The sequence below is a fragment of the Panulirus ornatus genome, chromosome 37, assembly GCF_036320965.1.
Source record: "Panulirus ornatus isolate Po-2019 chromosome 37, ASM3632096v1, whole genome shotgun sequence".
In the NCBI taxonomy this organism is placed as follows: domain Eukaryota; kingdom Metazoa; phylum Arthropoda; class Malacostraca; order Decapoda; family Palinuridae; genus Panulirus; species Panulirus ornatus.
The window spans coordinates 15,468,992-15,481,754 of record NC_092260.1 but is presented as its reverse complement, the minus strand read 5'-3'; the positions used below and the strand labels follow the sequence as shown (position 1 = coordinate 15,481,754).

Sequence of the window (12,763 nt, the reverse complement as noted above, 5' to 3'; positions counted from 1 at the left end):
TCAAAGGTCAAAGCTTGCAATACAAACTGACACAAGAAAAACCTGTTGCATTATACTCCTCCTGAATGGTATTATAAAGATTCAAGTTTTCTACACTGCTTACTCTAAAACATTCTCAATAACTTCTCCATCCTAGAATGAACAGGTACATGCCAGAAAAGTTTTGTTCTATTTGTGGCGGAGCACATTTCTCAACATAAAATTGAGGACATTTTCATTACCATATTACTGCATTAATTACTATACATTAAAATCAAGTCTTAAAGTCAAGTTGAACAGAAAAACAGCAAAACATGCTGTGCTGTGGCAGTTGACAGTGGTATTGTCTACCAAGTTCTCAAAATATAAAAAATTACTAATATTCAATATCACAACAAATCCACAAGGAAAGGAATGTACCCAACCCTCTGTAAGCAGATTACAAGAAAATTGAAGACACAACAAACATCAAGTAATGGACTACCAGTGATCACTGCAACAGATTGAACAAGAGAATGATAATGGTGGCTGGCTACTACATGCCACCTCATCTCCATACAGTGACATCATGGGCCTGGGAATATTATTGTTGGGTAATCAAGTCCCTGCAAACATGCATATGTTGACTTCATAAAATCTATAATGGTCAACACTGGAGTTCAGTGATTAAGGAGACTATTTTACCATGGCCACTCCCTTGAGGGAGTTCCAGCTGGGAACAGGTATCAGAGATAAAGATAGATCAACAAAAGATGAATCCTCATGGATACGCCTCATTTTGGGGGTAAAAGAGTTTCAGCACCCACAATGCAGGTGCTCTCTCAAATGCTCATAGGACTCTGTCCTTAAGGAAGAAATGGCACCAATGAACAATATTACATTGAAAGCACTGATAATACTTTTGCCTTAAACTCTGTCATAATGGACTAATTATATGCAGTCCATGGAACTGTCTTTCACATTCAGCTATGGATGTTAAGCTCTGGTTCAAGTACATTATACATCACCGTTAGAAACTGAATGTGTGTGAATGTAGGAGTATTTTGTTTCAGGTGCTACCACATGAATGCAAAAAAAGCAATTTGACAAAAAAAAAATTTACAGTAATACACATAAATAATCTCAAAAAGGATCTGTCATTGCACCTTTCCAGATCTCTTCATGAACCATATAATCTAATTTAAAGGTATCTTTCCTATTATACTCCATTATTCTAAACAAGAGAAGATGGATTTTGTAACTTACCATCCTACACGCAACATAACTTCTATGATGCCTGGGATGACGAGATCATCACTTCCAATACGCCACCGTTGCTGGAACACTACTAGCGCTGGCATCCTACCTCCCTCTTTAATACAAGGATACAAAAATCAAATGTCAAATGTAACATACACTACCAAATAAATGCTCATTACTATAACTGCACAAAACCAACACCAAAAGGATGTCTTCTCATTCTATACTTTTTTTACAAATATGTTTTTTCACACCATTCACCTGAATAGCCTCATTACTCATTCTATCCACTCTCCTTAAAGATAGCCAAGATGAAAGACACAACTGTATGCCCTAGTCATGGCGATTTTGCATTCTTAATATCTAATAATATTTTCTTTTTTACATGTATTCACCATTTCCCATGCTAGCCAGATAGTAGCAAGAGCAGATGAAAAAATAGCCTCATTCACTAACATCTACCAAAACCAGAGCCTCCTATGCACAATCTGCCCCCACAAACTTTTCTCTGGTTCCCTCAAGCATTTCATATGCCTTGGTTCAGCATGTGCACACACACACACACACACACACACACAGAAGCATTAGACAGTTATGTGTATGTGTGTGTTTGACGACCTATTTGCACAGTACTGGAAAGAGTCTGAGTCATGGGGCTCCAACTATTGAATAGTCTCTACCATACAACTTAAACTTCTGTATGGTCTACAGTAACCTTCTCCTCAGTCCTTTCATCCTCCATTCTTCCACTATAAAAACAGCCGGCAACTGACAATGTTATAACAAAACAGCTCTGAAGAGAATAGTTCTACAGGATGTCAACCTGTATCACCTAATCTAATAGTTCAACAAAATAATATGCTCTACATCTGTTACTGTTTTATCATAACACTACAACAGCATCAGAGAAGTCACTCAATCTCCATAGTGGTAATCCTATATTATTGGTGTCTAAATCACTTAAAGAATATATTTCAAGTGAATGATAAACCTGGACTACTGTGGGGGTTAAGTGTTGTTTTCACAGGTTCTGTTCATTTTTTCTACATGTGCATTACCTATCTATTTTCCATAACATTGTTGTATACAATTTAACATCTCACTGAATTCGTTAGGCTTCTGCCACACAGTATCATCCAGATATGAGGGGGAAATTCTGTCAATGTTTCAACCTGACATCTAAGAGTTACCATTTTGGCTTGCACTGACATATCTTCAAAATTGTCAGTATGATATCTGGAGCACTGGATTGGTGGTTCTGGTCAAGCATGACCACATCATTTGTAAAAACTTCATTTAGAGCTGCTAAGTGTTGATATTTTGGTAATATGCTTTAAAAAAATCAACAGAGCCTACAAAATCTTCATCTAACTTACTTAGCAGTCCAGATTCATTATGTGGTTTAAGTAAGTGCTTTATACAACTGGGGATGTCAAATCATATCGAGTGAAGTCAAACACCTAAAATGCAGGTCTTCCATCCAAAGTTATTGTTAATGTGAAGCTGAATTGGTAAATTACCCACATTTGAATTGTAAAAATATTGATTCCACTTTTAACAAGTATTTTTGGTGACCATATACACCAATATGAGCCCTGAATCCCACTAGGCCTTATACATGAACTTCAGGATGACCAGGCAGCCTGCTAAAGGAGACTAAACCACGGTAGCACTCATAACACTTATAGCCATCAGATTCATCGAACTCTCTAGCTATGATAAAAATACCAAAATCATCACTATAGCATGATACTAACAAGGATCAAAATCTAATGTGTGTAATGGCAAGCTTGCTCTGAAGCACCTCACCACTATGACAGTGGGTGTTAGGTAGTTGTTAGATTGCTCTGTGTATAATTGTGTTCATCAATTCATTTGATGTTTACTATACATAGCACTACTTTACTGCACTTTGTGTCGAGCTGCACGAGGTTTAGGGATTATAAAGGCAGAGTTCACTGGTTGGGGCAAAATAAGGTTATTTCCTCTGGTCGTATTAAGGCCACTTCCTCCCCACACTTTAAATAAAAGCCTTCCCCAGTTTAGTATTCTTTTACATGAGGGGGAGATAATTTCACACAGTGACTCTTGACTCCCTCAAGACAACAGTACTCTGGCTGTGGTTTCTAGGTGCATATATATCTTAATATATGTTACGAGTGAAGTTTAATACTTCAGTGATTTGGGTCGACGTACAATAAATATACAGAATCCATACAACCATATACCATACTCAGCTATGAGGTGCTCCTTGCTCGACACTTATACCCATAAAATAGTAAAACCTCATCCTTGTCACAGAAACTTGTAAAACTTGTGTTATGTAGTGCACATACCTTCAAAGTACTGCCGTTGTATTAGTAATAATCCCACAACTTTTCTTCCACTTCTCTAGTTTATGCGACTCCTTACTCTTTTCGCGATTACGGTGGCATCATTGCAGGACGGGTATATATCACAGATTATTCCATTCCACTACGTTATCTACACCTTCCCGTAGATATATCAATACACATGATAGGTCATCCAACGTGACTCACTGACGTAAGGAAACTTGGAAAACACTGGTGTTTCGGATCATTTCTATGCATCGCAGAGTACGTGAGTCGAATCGTGGTCGAAGGGTTTACGAAGCCTCACTGAGAAGGGATTGAGCCTCTCTCGACAAGACTGTGTTGTAAGAGGTTTAAGAAAAAATTCATTTCTCAAGGTATACGACATGGTACGGATAAAAACATGCTCTAGCCATGATGATTTCAGATTCAATATGAAATAAAAGGGTATCAGAAAATGCAATAACAATTGATTTGGGATAATCAGGTGATTCCATAACTAACTCGTAAGAGATGGGCATTTGCCCCTCTCCTTATACTTTACAAAAATTGCGTATATTTGACATCATGGTCATAGTTACTTGTATGATAGTAAACTAAAAATCTTTATCATTTTCTAGTATAACTGTACATTTACTGACTTTAAACAGTAAACCCTGAACCCACACACACGTCTGCCGTCCTTCCACTCTGAAATACTTAACATTAACGGCCTAAAAACTAAATTTCATGCAATCAACCATGGACCCGTACCATCTCTTAGCTGTCCTAGAGGCTGATTCCCCACACATTAATTATAGTAAGCACATGTTAGATTCATGTCGCGGGTCCGTTTCATACAAGTTGGGACACAAACAAACAGTTCACAATGATGCAGTCGCGTATTGATGGAGATGGCAGAGTCCGATAATAAGATGGTCAGACTTTCTTCCAATAATCTAGGGTTGCGATAGTTTAATGAGCCCTGAAAATGAGAGGATCCAAATTTCCTTGAATAATCCCACGGCCCGATACTAACGTCTGAGGGGTCTGGAAAATGAGATGATTTGATCTTCAAATGATCCCAGACGTAAACCCTTGTGCCAATCTCGCTCCCAAGTGATCACAACAAGGTTATTTGACCTCATTCCATGTTTCCTCCTGTTCTGTATACATAATCTCTATTGTAGCTACTTTCTCTTATGAATTCTCTGAAGATGTAGTTAAAATACAAGAAGGAGAGGGTTACTAGCCCCCCCGCTCCCATCCCCTTTAGTCGTGGGAAGTATTCTTTCTCCCTTATCACCAGGGATTGGGGATAGGGTTGTCATTTCATGTGTGGAGAGGTGGCGACGAGAATGAATAAAGGCAGCAAGTATGAATTATGTACATGTGTATATATGTATATGTCTGTGTATGTATATATATGTATATGTTGAAATGTACAGGTATGCATATGTGCGTGTGTGGACGTGTATGTATATACATGTGTATGTGGGATTCTTTCGTCTGTTTCCTGACGCTACTTCGCTAACGCGGGAGACAGCGACAAAGTATAATGAATCAAATATGAATAGTATATATATATATATATATATATATATATATATATATATATATATATATATATATATCAAAAATTAATTTCTCAAGTAGAAAATTTCATTATATACTTTCGTAACTGTTTCGGGAAGGTGATGAAACTGATAAGATTGTTTCAATCGCCAGTAGAGTTAATCAGTGACAGTTAAATAAACACATGATATTAATACGAACATCATTATTATTGATTTTTCTGTATATGTTTAACTAAAGGGGGAGACTTTCCCAGTTGCCTCCCTCTATGTATACCCCCTTGGATATAACGACTGTAAATTTGATGAAAATGATCAGGAATATGATGTTTTCATTTCGACTCCATTAAAAGCATTTGAAAGGGTCTAACACAAGAGACATGACAGGGTAGCAGTTCACAGTCCAGTAGGGGAGATGCTAAATTGGATTATGGTGTAACGTTAGGCTACGTGTGTATAATCCCCTAAGGTATGTGAGGACTGAGGGAAGATTACAGAAACAGAACTAACAAAGCAACGAAGGCTTTAACTTGAAATAATGCTTGATGGTGCTTGGAGTGGAGCTAATACTGTTCTGTTGGCGTATGATAGGAAGAGCGATGAAATGGTAATCCTGTGGTGCTGCTACAAATGCTCATGAAGGATGAGGCGTTGCTTGGTACCGAGGTGTTGTCAGCAGTATCCTGTGGAATGAATGGTGCCGCTGCACGAGGGATAACATTGCCTGTGTCCTGTAGCGCTCTTCCATGACAGAAGCAGCTTAACTGTTTCCTATAATCTGACTTTTTATGAAGCTTCATTAAATATGTCAGTGGAATTTCTAGCGATCCTCCACACCTATCCCTGTATGTGCATCTGGCTTTCACATGCCCTTATTTCTAACACCTGTTGCACCTTTTCCTCTCCGTAACGTATACTTGCTGTTCGAAATGCCAATGCGGGATCATCTCGTTGTATGAAATGTTATCCTCATTCTTGTTGAGCTCAGGGGTTTGCCCTTGAGCTTCTTTTTTCTTTTACCATATCCAACTTAATTTCACACATGCAAGCCAGAAACCCTTGTCCCTACTTCATCTTTACATGACACACTTTGTTTATGAATTCGTTGCTATCCAAACCTGGGATATTTCAAGTTCTTGAAGAATTTAAGATCAATAAAGTGCCCTTAAGAATCTTACCGGGGCCCCAATTCCGTTGCACGGGGGGGGTTGGCCCTCAGGGCCCGTACTGGCTCTCGACGTCCCTGGTTGACCTTACCCAGTGCACTCCTGCTGTAGCCAAGGCTTCTCCAACACACTGACTGTGTACGTGTTGAACCGTCTTTAGTCACTTCACTGCTGCTCAGTTTGTTAATTTTCTTTCCCGCCAGCTGACGTTCCTTTGACTGAACATCCTAGGCATGTGCGCTTAAAATCGGCTGCTCTCTTCCATTACCACTTTATAATTCTTTGAAATGAGCTACAATAACGTTATTGATGTTTCCCTCCTAGGTTCTCCCGGGAGATTAGACTTAGTCGTCTTCCAATGGCAGTTCTTCCTCCAACGTGAACTACATCGTAATTACCTACTTGCGCTGTGCGTAGAGGAAGTCTTCCTCTCATGGGTCCTCATCTCTTGAACATTAACATATAACCTCTTGAGTTCGTGAATGCTGTCTGCATTAATCAAGTCCTCAGTCAACCTGATCCATTCACACACCACTCTTACACCATAAAGGTATTTCTCTACTTCGTAATTCACAAGTTTTCAGTCAACCTGATCCATTCACACACCACTCTTACACCATAAAGGTATTTCTCTACTTCGTAATTCACAAGTTTCTTGTATATTTGATGATATGTCGTCTGGTTGCTATATCACTACATATGAACTGTACACCGTCCAGTTCGTCGTCGATCTCTTTTAGAAGCTTGAAGGTTGTGATTTGGTCACCCATCACTCTTCTCTCTTCCAAGGTGGGTAAACTAAAAACCTCCAACCTTTCCCTGTAGCTCAGCTGCCTTAATTTTGATACCATGTCTGTTGACCTTCTCTGGACCTTCGCTATGAGTAGGCTTTTTGTGCTTCTTTAGGTGCGGTGACCAAGTCTGAGAAACATATTCTAGTTTTGGCCTTATGTAGAACATGAAGAACTTACTGAATATTACCTTATCCGTGTACTTGAAAGTATTCTGATATTTGCCAACAGACAGTCTGTCGCCTTTACTATTATCCTACTGCACTTAACATAAGGGATGCAGAGGGGATGAGGCCCCCCCACTCCTTTTGAAAAGCATGGCGCTCACACCCTGATTTTGTTTAGACTTGTATAGAACTGCAATATGCAGTATATTGTGAAAGCTTTTGCTCCAATGAACCCCCTATCCCCTCGCTTTTTAGAAGCTGTCGCCGCCCCTGCTTAAGTCTGTTTGCTATCTCAGTTAGGACATATTGCCTTTATCATGGAACAAGGTGATCGGCTGCATATGATGAAAGATTAAATGCACTTGTAACAGCTAACTTTCACTTTCTTTTCCTGCCTACTCAAACATCTAGCATAAAAAGCACACTCACTATTTAGTAAGATCTTTTACAATCTAAGCTTCGCTCCTGCTACATGTTTTTCTGTCTGATTTGCCTGCTCTTCCGTTAGATTTGTGAAGTGCACAAATGGATATATAGCGGTTCCTTACTAATCTTGATTAGGCATTGTTTAAATTTGGGATCATTTTTCCATAATTCAGTATATTTTCTTATCAAAGGGCTGACATTTACGCCATGGTTATTTCACTGCTCTAAGTAACTGATATGGATGCAAGAGGCCATTTAAAGTGAAGCGAGGCGCCGAGAAATCATAAGGGAAACGTCCTTGGACGAACTGCGAACGAACCTCCAAACGGGACATGTCAGATACGCATTCTTTGTCTCTATGGGCTGAAAATATAATTATTGAACTTCTATAAAATCATTGTACATAGTTGTTTTAATAACTGAGGGCAAATTTCCTTAGATTTCAATGTTCTCAATTTTCTTCTCTGATTCCCTGTATGCATTGGATATCCCATAAAACAATAAAATTTCCCCATGCTTGGCAAACTGTCCCTGCAACAGAATGCTGAACAGTCTTTGAGACTGGTTGGGATCCTAGGGTTATATATTCCAAAGTCCCTTTTTTGAAAAGCCTCCTGCTGTAGTACTCAACTTATAAGGTAAAAGCACGAATATTGGTGTTCGTGAGGTCTTCGCGCATATTTATTTGAAAATATTCGCATCTTTGAATTTTTTATGAGTTGTCTGTATTTCAATGGAACATTGCTGAATTATTTTCATATTCTACCAAATCATCAATGTAGTTAACATGTTTCCTATTATTCAGTTATAGGCTATCATTTAAGATGCTTAAGATTTCGGATTCACGAATAGCAGGTTTTCTTTTACATGAACGAAAAGAAGGTAAACAACAATGAGAACTGGTCAAGAAAGTGAAGATATAAAACTGGCTGTCGTTTTACAAAATGGATCGAGTATTTTGAACCATGGAGCTCTATCTTATGCGGCTAGGCTCTGAGGAAAAATACTTCCTCAGTCCTGAAAGAGACAGAGTAAGGAAAATGTGTAGTACTCTTTTTAAGTTAGGAGAGTGTAGATCTCGTAGAAGTAAAAATGGTTTTGTAGTATATGTGCTGAGCTTCAAGCTTTACGACGAAGATACTTGAGAAAGGGCATTCACAATAGCTTTCATTACATGACAGCTATAATAAGTATCAAATTTAGGCAGTTGTTATTTTGCCAATAAAACGCACCAATGGGTCGAAATTTATCACGCTGGCGTTTATTTTGCTTTAAGTTCTGCACGATAATTGTATATTATAGTTCTGTATCGTTTTCATTTGTGGTAATTCCTGACTGTGGTCTGCATTGCAGATTTTGAATACCGTGTTGATAAACATTTATAGATAAGATGATATGTGTAACAAAATGTTTGGTTATTTACTGTAAAAGTAAGTAATAAACTTGTAAAATATGAACAGAACTCATAGGAACCTCAATTAATAGCTGAAAGGTATAGAATTTTTGTATACATGTTTGCCATTTTCCAAAAGAGCGAAGTAGTGTCAAGTGGAGATGACTGAGCCTTAGAAGGAAAATCCTCTCTTAGTTCCTTTCTCTGCTTCTTCTATTGAAAAGAAATGCAGGAGGGGAGGATTTTAAACACCCTACTATCACCCATCTTAGACACCTATGACATATCCCCAGGGATAAAAATAGAAATATGTTCCCTTTGAGTCCTTAGCTTGATTAGTTGTTCTTTAGTCGATAGTTTGCTCCTAGAAAAACAATGGAAGATCTTTGGATTGTCTTTGAATTGTCCTTTTCCAAACTGCTTTATTCTTTCCTCCATAATTTGTGGTATTCATTTCTTGCTCTCTTGTATGTTTTAGTGATGCTAGCTACAATGATGTCTTTTTTACATCTTCCACACCATATCCATGAGTCCTTACTTTTTGGTATTTTATGTTGAATGATGCCATTTTCCAATTCATTTGTCCTACTACAGTAGTGTCTCATGCCACCCCTGTCCTGACTCCTTCTAGTAGATATCACAGAATGTTCTGTAACATTGGCTTATACTATTGTTGTGGAATTCCTTTCCCAATCTACACTTTCAAGGAACTTGATCAGCTCTACATAGTTGCCCCAACTGTATTTCCTCTTTGGGTTTTGTTGTTTCCACCTCCACTGCAAAGTCAGAATCAAGTACAACATGATCACTCTTCTCCAAAAGTGCTTCATTTTGTTATCTTTTTAATTCTGTTTTGTTTTTGAAAAATGAGGTCAAGTACTGATGGGGTGTTGTCCCCCTAGACCTCATATGCTCCATGAGGTGATGATACTGGAAGTCCTCTTGAGCACATTCAAGGAACTTGGACTTCCATGTCTCTGTCTCCATGAGCATCCACATTCTCCTGGTCTGTTTTCCTGAAGTTGAATTTCACCTTTAGCAATATTTTGTCATCTTCATGAAAGTACTCCCTGCCTCTCCATCCTGTTGTTCCATCATTGTTATCTGTATACATCTGCTCTAGGCCATTGTATAAATGATGCAATTGGATGTGTGGTATTATGTTGGTAAAAAAAAAAGGTGTGTAATGTATGTTGGTTTATGTAGAATGAAATTACACCTGGAAAACAACCATAACCATCACATAATTACTTGAGTAGTGAGGACTCATACCATCAACCAGGGCTCTCAAGGCTCAATCTTATGCACTTGACACTCTCTTACATCATTAGAGGAAAGTACACAGATATACTACTTTTGGGAGAATTTTCTTCAATGATGTATGATAGAGTTATTCTTAAAGGGATTTGGGTATACTTTCAAATGTCCATGGAGCAGATGACTACAGATATGCAATGAAAGGATCAGTTATTATAAATGTAGGCGAAATTTGTGTAAAAAATCAACAGAACCTATGAAAAACTTACCATACATCCCTAGCAGCCAAGATAATTTTTACTTTTCAGTATTCTAACTGAGATATAATAGGCACACTCATTTTTTCCCTATGTCTTCCACTGACCTGTCATGTTATACAGAAGAAGATCTATTACCCAAGATCTTACTTTCTTACTTTCTCAGCTATTTTCTTTATATTAATGGAACATGAAAATGACTCCTAGATGTGTAATGTTATTCTTGAGTATATAATTTGTATATGACCTTATAAAGGAAATGTCACATTCACACCATGAATATATACATATTTGCAGTGTATAAAGGAAAAATATTGTTCTGAATATAACTAGGTAATGAGATCCCAGCAACTCAAGTACATTTTTGGAATGATTGATAGCAGGTTGAGGGAGTGCATCAAGAATAAGAAAATTAATCATTGCTGAAAATCAAAGATCTTTGCTGAAGACCTATTTATAAGAACAAAAACTGATGTTTTTTCAGTAGATTCTTTTTAGAATGGTAATAATGTAATTTGAGTGACTCAACCACAAAATTTTGTGTTAAAGCTAGTAGACATTATTCGTAGCCTTGTGAAGTTATACGACATTCTATAATCAATTAGACAACTGAATCTGCTTCATGAAGTGGGTAAGCATGCTACCATTTACCATGATATGTACCATGTTTAATATGTCACATATTACCTGTGATTAGACTGCACGTAAACTATACCTGGCAAATTGTGGACTACTTTTTTATTTAGGAGTATTCAAGTGTTTTCTCTATATCTTTCTTTCTGTTTTGTAAACTTACTGTACTGGTATTTCATCGCTTTGTCCTCTTATTTTCACTGTGCCAGGCAAAGAAAAGGGCACCCATCCTTGAATGGAACCTTTTAGAATAAGGAGGAAAATGTTAGCTGTACATAAAGCTTTTAGGTTACAAGTAACAGAATATCTTTCTTTTTTAGTTTGTGATTGGGCGTAACAGTGCATGTGACTTAGTTTTCACAAGTCCTCACATCTCCAGACGACATTGTGAAATCTTGCGTGTACCTCCTCGTGGCACTCTCATCATAAAAAATCTAAAGGTGCAGTAATTACTTTCTTTAGTTGTCTGTGTATACAATAAAGGGGATAATGGTGAGTGTTCAAACAACAGAGGCATAAGTTTGTTGAGTATTCCAGGGAAGTTGTATGGGAGGGTATTGATTGAGAAAGTGAAGGCATATGCAGATCATCAGATTGGGGAGGAGCAGTTTGGTTTCAGAAGTGGTTGAAGATTTGTGGATCTGGTGTTTGCTTTGAAGAATGTGTGTGAGAAATACTTAGAAAAACAGATGTATTTGTGTGTAGCATTTATGGATCTGGAGAAGGCATATGATAGGGTTGATAGAGATGCTTTGTGTCAGAGGTGGAGGGAACAAGGAGAAGCGGGAGACCAAACTGGAAGTGGAAAGATGGAGTGAATACGATTTTGAGCAATTAGCGCCTGAACAGACAGGAGGATGAGAGGTGTGGAAGGAATATAGTGAATTGGAACAATGTGGTATACTGGGGAAACAGATGATGAATGGTCCATCCACTCACATATGTATACATATACATAAATGCCCATACACACACATACATATATGTATGGTTCATGGTGAAGTGCCTGAGGATTGGTGGATTGCATGCATATTGGCATTGTACAAAGGCAAAGGGGATAATGGTGAGGGTTCAAATTACAGAGGCATAAGTTTGTTGAGTATTCCTGGGAAATTATATGGGAGGGTATTGATTGAGAGGGTAAAGGCATGTACAGAGCATCAGGTTGGGGAAGAGCAGTATGGTTTCAGAAGTGGTAGAGGATGTGTGGATCAGGTGTTTGCTTTGAAGAATGTATTTGATAAATACTTAGAAAAACAGATGGATTTGTATGTAGCATTTATGGATCTGGGGAAGGCATATGATAGATCTGATAGAGATGCTCTGTGGAAGGTATTTAGGTTATATAGTGTGGGAGGTAAGTTGCTAGAAGCAGTGGAAAGTTTTTATCGAGGATGTAAAGCATGCGCACGAGTAGGAAGAGAGGAAAGTGATTAGTTCCCAGTGAATGTCAATTTGCGGCAGGGGTGCGTAATGTCTCCATGGTTGTTTAATTTATTTATGGATGGGATTGTTAGGGAGATGAATGCAAGAATTTCAGAGAGAGGGGCAAGTATGCAGTCTGTTGTG

At 38.1% G+C, this 12,763-nt stretch overlaps 2 protein-coding genes across 3 annotated transcripts in view; one reads left to right on the top strand and one right to left on the bottom strand.

The window, feature by feature from the left end:
- Positions 1-12,763, bottom strand: part of LOC139760523 (diacylglycerol lipase-beta-like) — a 128,226-nt gene that overhangs the window by 73,083 nt on the left and 42,380 nt on the right. Inside the window, exons 1-2 of one of the 2 annotated variants that reach the window (XM_071683828.1) lie at positions 3,555-3,774; positions 1,225-1,330 (exon numbers count right to left, since the gene is read on the bottom strand). In XM_071683828.1, coding sequence (XP_071539929.1) covers positions 1,225-1,319 — 95 coding nt within the window. In that variant the 5' untranslated portion in view covers positions 1,320-1,330; positions 3,555-3,774. Of the gene's footprint in view, positions 1-1,224; positions 1,331-3,554; positions 3,775-12,763 lie in introns of those variants that run through there. The other variant, XM_071683829.1, reaches the window with a different exon arrangement.
- Positions 8,520-12,763, top strand: part of LOC139760522 (uncharacterized) — a 35,668-nt gene continuing 31,424 nt past the window's right edge. The window contains exons 1-2 of the mRNA XM_071683827.1: positions 8,520-8,685; positions 11,515-11,634. Of these exons, the coding sequence (XP_071539928.1) occupies positions 8,620-8,685; positions 11,515-11,634 (186 nt within the window). The 5' untranslated portion in view covers positions 8,520-8,619. The remainder of the gene's footprint in view (positions 8,686-11,514; positions 11,635-12,763) is intronic.